Source organism: Nestor notabilis, unplaced genomic scaffold (genome assembly GCF_000696875.1).
Source record: "Nestor notabilis isolate BGI_N333 unplaced genomic scaffold, ASM69687v1 scaffold22542, whole genome shotgun sequence".
Taxonomy (NCBI): domain Eukaryota; kingdom Metazoa; phylum Chordata; class Aves; order Psittaciformes; family Psittacidae; genus Nestor; species Nestor notabilis.
This window is the reverse complement of record NW_009919009.1, coordinates 727-10044: the sequence shown is the minus strand read 5'-3', so window position 1 is coordinate 10044 and position 9318 is coordinate 727. Positions and strand designations below refer to the sequence as shown.

Genomic DNA, 9318 nt, shown 5'->3' with positions numbered 1-9318 from the left:
ATTATAATAGTATGCTATTAGATGGAACCACTTAATGCAGGAAGAGTTTTTTCATTCCTACTCTTTCTCCCCTCAGTTTCTCTGCTCTCTACTGGTGGGCCTAGCATCTTTCTGTTTATCTGGCTTAATACCAGGACTGTCTGTAATTTATTTACAAATATTTTCCAGCAAAAATAATTCTGGTGTTTGAAATGCTACAACTTTCTTTTGTTGCAGATGATGACCTAATCCAAGACTTCCTTTGGATGGACTGTTGCTGTAAAATTGCAGACAAGGTAAGTGTATTTCCTTATTATTTAATACAGCAAATATTGAGAGAAAAATCTGCCCGTAATCACTTGATAGCATAATGCAAATACAGACCATCATTTTTTTCTAATTATTTGTATGGCAGCTTCAAGAAACTCAATTTATGCTTTACTCCTTGTTAAAAAATTACAAAAATATCTCGGTGCAAGATAAATGTGCAAAACATTTGAGGAAATTATATACTGAAATAATATATTGATACTTCATTTTACATTTCCAAACAGTATCTCTTGGCAATGACTTTCGTTTATTTCAAGAGGGCTAACTTCACAATAAATGAGCACACCAGAATCAATTTCTTTGTCGCTCTGTAAGTACTTTTAAATTCCCTGGTTCTATCAGCATAAGCTTGACGTGATTTTATCCCTTTGTTTATGCCACTGATAATTTATGATATATGATGAGACTTCTTACGTGAGTGTGTAGTTGCTTGGGTTCTATATGAAGTATAGAAACATAATCTACATACTACATCTAAACAGTGCAAATGAAACATCCTTCCTCTCACACCACCTGTGTGGAACAGGCTTGAGCAGCAGCAAGGGGATGTTTGTGTTGGTGCAGTGATACACTGTGTGGATCCTGCCTACCAGGATAAGCCTGTGAACTTTGAACAAGAAGTACATGCAGGACAATACATGGCAACATCTATGTGACTCACACTGCCTGTAACAAGACCCTATTTTGTATCTCTGGCAGCCTTTAAGTCATTTGTTCTGAAATGTTTCATCGTGGCATGCACCTCCGGAGTAATTTTTTATTATTCTGTCAATGTGATTCAAGTCAATTGTGAAAATGTTGCTAGAGTATTTCTGAGACCTTCTGTGAACAGTTTTAAAACTGCTATACTTTGAAAGAGGTGCAGTCAGTAACCTGCCTTTACCAAGCCAGTGTAATCTCTCAATACTTGGCTGTACCTTCAGAGTGATTCAGTATTTTCTTCCAGTAGAGCTAGAGGAGTAGAAAGGGACAAAGGGTCTGTTGGGAAGGGGAACTAGAGGGACAACCCATAACCAGAAGTAGCACGGAGTGAAGCAAGGGAGAAACACAGACATTATAAAACTCCTTTAAAGTTTTAATTCATATTAGAATGGAGACCTTATTTAGTTGATTACTGCTAATGTAATGTGAGCAACATAATTTTTCAAGAATAGCTAAAAATCCATAAAGTAGGAGATGCAAAGTTTAACATTTTGTAAGATAGTTTAAACATTATTTAGAGAATCAGTCAGAAACTGTTCAAATTTAGTGCAAGGATACCTTGACAGTCTGGAGAAAGCTGTCAGGATGTTAGTTCTTGCATTATCTACTCATTTAGGAGCCTCTAAGGTGAAGTAATTTTGTTAAGAGTTTAAGTTTGTATTTACCCAAAGGATGCATATGGAACTTTCTGTAAAGCAGAAACAAACACTACTCCAGAGAGAAGGCTGTATTTTGTTAGCAGTTACTCCCACAATAATAGGAAAAAGAATGACTTTAATATTATGTCTTTTGATATTAGAAGTCATACTAATGTAGCGATTTAAGATTGAATAATATTTACAACCACAAACATATGTATGTTTGAAGGTATCTGGCAAATACAGTTGAAGAAGATGATGAAGAATCAAAGTATGACATTTTCCCATGGGCTTTGGGAAAAGCCTGGAGAAAGCTCTTCCCTGATTTCTTAAAGTTAAGAGATGAACTGTGGAGTAGAATTGACTACAGGGCTATTGTAAGCAGACGCTGCTGTGAAGAGGTAGGGAGGGTTTTAATCTTGTAGGTGCTGAAAGTACAACAGTTAATAGCAGCTAACAGTCTAGCTCTGCCCATATCATTTCTTCCTTACAGTGTGTACACAAGCCATGGGAAAGAAAAGATGCATGTGAAGTGTAACGGTCCATTTATCCTCTATCATTTATTTTTCTTCTCCATTTAAAATATATTTTTTATAACTATGCTTTTAAGGTAAACTAGAATATTTTACACCGCACTACTGCTAAAAGTGAAGTTTTTATTGACTAGAATCTTTCTGCTTTATGCATAATTTTTATTTTAAATTTACCATTGGTTGTTTCCCCTTTATTCACTTGAGAAATGCTTTTGCATGTGCGTATGTGCTTTACAAATTACAAGTTCATACATACGTAAAACCTTCAAATAAAAATCCCAGCACCTCAGATGAAATTTTAATCCCTTCAAAATGAATAATGTAACTTTAATTGACTTTTTAAGGTAAGGGCTTTTCACTGCATTTAAAAAAGAGAAACAGAAGGACGCACTTTTAACATTCTCTACTATAAATGCAGTGTAACAACCCACATTTTCCAAACATATTAGGAGGGGAAAAAAGACATTCCTCACTTTTCAGGTGGAATGTATTTGTCTGGAAAAGCCCTGTCATGTTCTAAGAACATAATGTTTATACAGATGGTAGAAAAGAAAATCTCACATACTCTAGAATTTCATCTCTGGGGATAGAATGAGATGCTGATGGGAAAAGTGCAAGGAACAAGGCCAGTGCAGAATGCTTTTCCCAGCACGCCCTCCAAGCTGCCAACAGTCATTAGTTCAGTCATGCTGTGAACCAGAAGATCCTTCTACTTGATGTTTAGTAGTTAGTAAAAAAACACCATCTTCTGTCCAACCTAGGAAGCATAAGCTGGTGTTTGTGATGATTCACGTGAATATACAAGGCTGTCAACTGTTGTTTCCACATCTGATTCACAACTGGTTTATTTGTGCACACCTAAAGTAGCATGTGAGACAGAAGCAGATAGACAACAGATGATCCCCATTTCAGCTCTGCCATGTGTGTATTGGATCCCTTGTTTTCCCATTGTTGTGGTTTCTGATCTAATGGCTCTTTGGTAGGTGATGGCTATTGCTCCAACACATTACGCATGGCAACGACAGCGGTCCATACACCACAGCGGAGCTGTGAGAAACTACAGTGATGATGAAGCACAGCTGCCCCGAGGACCTAGTGCTACTCCTACAGACTGCCTGCTTTGTGGTAAGAAAGGAAGATTTGTACGACTAGGATTATCATCATCTTCCTCCTCATCTACTGACACTTTGGAGATGATGGAATTACATTCATCCCAGAATTTGAAGGACACAGATGCAACTGAAAAAGTGCTGTTTGACTCTCCTTCCAATTACACCCAAGGTATAGTTTAAATATTGCAAATAATTTTCAATTAATTTAGGCAACTGAGGCCATATTTGCCCTTCAGACTGTAGGGCCTACTGTGTCCTTGGCATGGCAAGGCATGATCTCTCTGTGTAAGCTGGCATCCCTTTTACAAACACAGTTACCTTGGCAGAACTCTGCCTTTACTGCCATAGTTTTCATTTTCACATCTTGCCTCCTGATTTCCCAAAGTACCTCCTGTTTTGTATTATGAGTCTCTTCAACTTGCGTTTTTCTACTACAGTAGATTTTGGGTTTCATTCAGTCTATTTAGGCACTATTACTATTCCTGCATTGGAAAGTAAATTGCGAATCCTATTTTAAACACTTAGGATTGGCTAGAAGGATATATATATGAAAATAATGGAGTGTGTCACATGAGTTAAAAGGATGCTGTTGAGAGCACTGTTTTTAGAAAGAGCAGGCTGCTCGGTTGCCGTCTTCAGTTTGAACATGTTAAATCACAACTCCCATTTTCCTTTAAGTGTATCTCACTTGACAGAGTTTTTACAAGATTTCCTTTTGAGACTGGAGTATGAGTATAAAGCAATACAAGAATTTAATGTGATAACTGTAACCTACTCCAAACAGTGTTCTGAGCCTTTGTATGAGAAGCCTCCATTACATACAGCAGTTATGGGGCAAATGCTCATACTTTATTATTAAGAGTAGAACTCACCCGAGATGTAAACTTCCCGGGAGAGTTCTGCAAAGGTACTTTCATGCACTTAACCACTGCAGCCTTCTTAGCATCCTTATTTAATATGGGGTTCCAGTTATTTATAACTCTATTTTTCATTTGCATGTGTTCTAACTAGCACTGAAATTTTTACTATCATAGCTGGGTTGTGTTACTACTTTTGACAGCTTCAGTACAACTGTGATTCTCAAGGAATCCCCTAACTTTGAAAAAATTTGGCATTTGAATCTTCCTTGATACACAGAACAATTCAAGGTGCCTACAACACATCATTTAATAAATTCAGTGTGTTAAGCATGTGGTGATGTTTATGTGGAGATTTACATGAGACCCTAAGACTTAAAAATCTATTTATTACTTGAGGGATCTTGCTTTTGATATCTGATAAAGGTCAGAAAAAAAAAAAATTGACTCTTTGGCAATGCTTCCTATAAAGCAAAGTTCACAGATAACCAGGCAGCTTTCAGCTTGAGTGCTGAAAGTGAACCAAAGCTCTGTGTGTCATCAATGGGTCGTCTTCTTGAAAGAAGCACAGCTTTATCAAGAGAACAACCTTAGTGAGTTTTTGTTTCTCTTACAGTTGTGCTTTAAGAACATTGTTCTTAAAGAAACTGACAGCCACCAGTTGGTAGCCAGCAAAGTCAGAAGCGGCTTCACTTGCGTTTCAAAGGACAGACTTTGATCCATTATGTTCTAGCTCAATTTTTTTCTCCTTATTTCTAGTAGACTGTCAGAACCTGTCCAGCAAAAGGAGACCAGGTAGCATCTGGAAGCAAGACAAATCCATGGAGTGGTTTACAAGCAATGAAGAATGAAATACACCTGACGAGACAGAAACAGATACTGTGCTTTGCAGGACAACCTCTGTTCCATCACAGCACTATACCTGAGGATTCTGTTAAAATTTCTCCCTTTAAATAGTGGGTGAGGTTTCAAACTTTCTATACCATCAAAATCATAGCCATCATTACTTTAAGGTTATACAACTGGCAAAATGTAGCAGCTACTTCATAACATTTTATTTTATTCTGATACAATACTCAGATTAGCAGCTGACATCCCAGCAGCATCAAGCATGCAGTAGTCCAAACTTTCTCAGCTTGATAAGGAATGCTAATTAAAAAACAAAACAAATTACTGCTTCAGTATTTCAGCATACAAGGATTATTTTATTATTGTAAGTTTTATGGTTTTGTGATATAGTTATGTAGCAAATGCTAATAAAAACCAATAGCATTTTTAACAGTAAAATACCATGAAACATTTAAGATAAAAAAAACATTTTTAAGTGTCTCACCTGAATGAGCATCCTGCCAGGAAGATGGTCGAGCAACATAAGGCACCGAGCAGTGTGTTTCAGTGTCATCAGAAAGTGATTCTGTGAAAGAACCTTCTTTTGTTAACTCTTATCAACAAGTTCAAAACATAAAAGCAGACTAGAGGTGCAATGAGCATGGGTTATTTTCCCCTGACATATTTTCATCTTCTTTTTGCTTCTGTTAAAGTGCTTTGTTGTCACCTATCAGCACATTCAGACTTCTGTGCTCTACTATGGATTTTGCAAATCTGTACTAGTATGAGACATCTTTTTTGGATAAGCCAGAAGGGCATGATTACAAAACAGAGCACACTGGCAGTATTTCTTCTATGGAATCCTTAAGCCCATCAGGGTCCTCTAAAGCAGGTACAGGATGAGTACAGAGGACAATTTTATTAGAAACATCAGAGTCTGAAAACAGCAGAAGGGCGGTCATTCTTTATTTGCAGACTGCAGTATATTTTCTATTTAGTCTAGATTTTTAATAAAAGATATTTAAACATAAATAACCATTAACATGTCCTTCTTCCAATCTGACAAGGTCTAAGCTGGCCAAAAGCTTGTCTATTCTTTACAACAATCTCAGCTGACTTAAGGAAAAAAAAGCAAACATCTCTCACTACAAGCTTTTCCACCATCATATCCCTGGATTATCACACTGCATTAACAGGCTCTCTCATTAGCAATAATGTTCTTACCATTGTATTCACCTTCTGTAAGAACTACTTGATCCTGAAGGTTGTTTTCTTCATAGTCCTTTTGAGGTGTTTCTTCAATATTTTCTTGAGTTTCCACCACTTGGCTTGATTTGAAATTCTTGGGTTTAGCAGGGAGCACCAACCAGTCTCTATGAGTTACCTCAATGATCTTTTCACACAGAAAAGGGAGCCTGGAGGTCCGTATTCTGTCTAAAAGGTCAATAACCTGTGTGATGCTTTTGAAGAAATGCAAAGGATAAAGTAGTATTTCGAGAACTCAAATCATACACTGTTATTCTCAATTCTTGCTGCCTTTGTCACATTCTCTACCTTTGAGGTTACATGAATCCTTCCATTTTAGGGTAAAGGAGCTAGTAAGCTGACTACTTGATTTGGAAAGCAGTAGTTGTTTTGAGGGTATCTAAGTGCAGACTTCCACTGACCATAATGAGAACATTCCCAAAGTAAAGGCCAAAGGATTTGGCCAAATGTAATTTATGCTAAGTGTAACTCACACTGCCCAAAAAAAACCCCCCAAAAACCCCAAGAATTTCATTAAACATTTCATTGATGCTGGATGTATTTTTTTTTTTAAAGATGTTTGGTTTTGTGACAATGTTCAGTGATGACCAAATTAACTGTGTAAGTGCCAGAAGTAAATACTTACTTTGCTAGATACACAGCACACACACCACCCTGTTTCAGGCTTGGCTGTACAACAGGCAGAGCGGACTGAGGGTTAAGCATATCCAGAACTACCTGCAAGAGGAAGACACATTTTTTCCCAGTAAATGTTAACATATATGTATCATTTTTTCCCCTAACAATGCTTGAAAACACAATGTTCATCTACGGAAATGAACACATACAACGGCAGTATGTAATCACAAACCAGTTTTATTACTGCCTCTACAAACCTCAGAGAAACACAGATGTCCTCAAAGTTACAAGACAAAGACCTTGCTACTTCCAGATGAATGTGGAAACAGCAAATAGTGTTTCCAGATTCATTCCAGCGCAGTAGTCCTGTGTTAACATTAAACTTCCTACTAATTAAATTCCATAATGTTGGCATTAATAAAAATGTTTAGAAGACTGCATTTGCCAACACCTTTGGGTATTTAGTTTTCAAATTCAAAAAAAAAAAAAAAAAAAACAACCCAAAAAGTTCAAGCCCATCCGTATGATGAAGGGATCACACTGCATCCTCAATGTCTAACTTGCTCTTTGTTTCAAGATTCAGAAAGCTTTTGTCTTTGGCAATTTATTCATCTTCTGCTAGAAATCTATTCAAACTGGAAACCAATGGGACAGGCAATATGTGATCCTCCCTGTTCAAGTTTTAAAAGAATGGTGTGTATGCTCTGTATTTTATTTCTTTGCTCAAAGCATTTAACACAATTGTCATTTGTTTAAAGTGTTGCTGTACGTCGATCTCCTGCTTTACATGGCAGAATGGTTGCTTTCCCTGGCAAAATCTGGATATAGAAAGGGATGGGAGAGCAAGCAATGGCATTCCTTAGTCTAACTTAGGCCTTTGTTACCTTGCGCATTCTAGATAGCTGATAGCAAAGTGTTTACATATTTATATTTTCAATAAGCTTATGTACTTTTCTTAATGTTTGAAATATACGCCTTAGAGACAAAATTATCCATTTCTCCAAAATACAAAAAAGTTTGTCTTTGCCTACAAAGCAGCGGTGATTAATTGCGGTATTTCTGTACTACAGTCTTGCATTTGGGAGCCTGTAACTGAAACCTTGAAAGTACTTGTAACCTGACAAAACAAAACAAAAATCAGTATGTTTCTGTCACTGATGATCTGAGTGCTTTTTCTCATGTTCAACCAGGTATGAGAATCCTACTGTGAGTGTGAGCAGCTTGAGCAGGTTTGAATTTATGCAGAGAAGATAAATGTCAAATGGGGGGATTTTCTGGACTTACTGCATCAAGTATTAGCGATTTCATATCCATAGCTGCAGTTGAAATGTCTTTAAGAATGAAATCCACGTTATCTGGCCACTCTTCCATATGTCCTATTTTCCATGCAGCACACCAGTGCCTGTAATTCTTCTTAGCTAAACTATGATGATCATCTCTGATTTCGTAACTTACAACACGTCCTTTGGGCCCAACTGAAAATAAAGACAGACACCAGACTTCACGCTTTTCCCCCCATAATAAAGAATTATAAAAAAAGTAGTGTAGTAAATATCAGAAGTACACCTTTAAATTTCAACTTCACTTTAGGGAACAATCCCATATGAAATGATCAGTTACAACTTATTTTTACTTTACATTTAAAACCAACACATGCAAATAAAGTGCTGGGTTAGTTCTTTCACAGGCTGAAATCCATCAACCCACAGGTGAAATAAAGCACAGCTGTAGTACTACAAACTGTTCTCTAGATGTCCTCCCAAAGCAACTCCTGCAGCAGAAGATGACTTGAGCATCTGTGGCCCTCCCCGTAAATCTACGAGCTACCAGAGGTACCAGCTGAGGAAGCTGCAACATTGGTCACTACAGACACTGACCCTTCTGTTGTTAGTAAGGTTTGAAACTGCTGGGTTTAGATTTGTTTGACAACCCCTATTTTCACACAGGTTTGCCATTTTCCCTGCACAGCTCTTCTCCTGTTCTTCTTAGGGTTGGGGAAAGGCTGAGGAAACCCCCCAGACCTGCTTACTGATCTCAGCCCCACAGACAGGTTTTCAAGTAGGCTGTTGAATTTACACAGGCTTGTGTTATTTTCCTGTTACTGCTCATAACTGTAATAAATTATTACTGGTTTTAAGTATAAATTTCCTACCTAGAAATCTATTATATGAGTCCAATACACAATGTTCATAAACGAAGTGTTACTGGGATATCCAGGCACAGAGAATAGGGTGTGCCTTGCTTAGTATTTGATCTTTGTATGACCATGCTATTAGCTTCTCTTTCTCCTTGCAACTTTGTGAAGGGAGAAAGCAGCTGTCAGCAGCTCAGCGGGTGAGGCTCTGTGACTTTGTTGGACATTTTAGATGGGAGTCACCAGGCTCCTTCTCTTACCCACATGATCCAACTGTGAATCCATTCAGAAATATGGCCCCCTCCCCCCCCCCCCTGCCAA

At 37.6% G+C, this 9318-nt stretch overlaps 2 protein-coding genes across 2 annotated transcripts in view; one reads left to right on the top strand and one right to left on the bottom strand.

Annotated features, from left to right (window-relative positions):
• Positions 1 to 216: 216 nt before the first annotated feature.
• On the top strand, positions 217 to 5002 carry SPDYA (speedy/RINGO cell cycle regulator family member A; the record flags this gene model as incomplete). The annotated part of the gene is made up of 5 exons (XM_010010030.1): positions 217 to 275; positions 534 to 619; positions 1879 to 2050; positions 3166 to 3463; positions 4914 to 5002. Coding segments are annotated over 5 exons (704 nt in total), but the record flags the coding sequence as incomplete, so codon positions are not given.
• A 254-nt stretch (positions 5003 to 5256) lies between these two features.
• Positions 5257 to 9318, bottom strand: part of TRMT61B (tRNA methyltransferase 61 homolog B (S. cerevisiae)) — a gene marked incomplete at its 5' end in the record, with an annotated part of 4734 nt that continues 672 nt past the window's right edge. The window contains 5 exons of the mRNA XM_010010029.1: positions 5257 to 5300; positions 5485 to 5565; positions 6204 to 6439; positions 6871 to 6962; positions 8148 to 8338. Of these exons, the coding sequence (XP_010008331.1) occupies positions 5257 to 5300; positions 5485 to 5565; positions 6204 to 6439; positions 6871 to 6962; positions 8148 to 8338 (644 nt within the window). The remainder of the gene's footprint in view (positions 5301 to 5484; positions 5566 to 6203; positions 6440 to 6870; positions 6963 to 8147; positions 8339 to 9318) is intronic.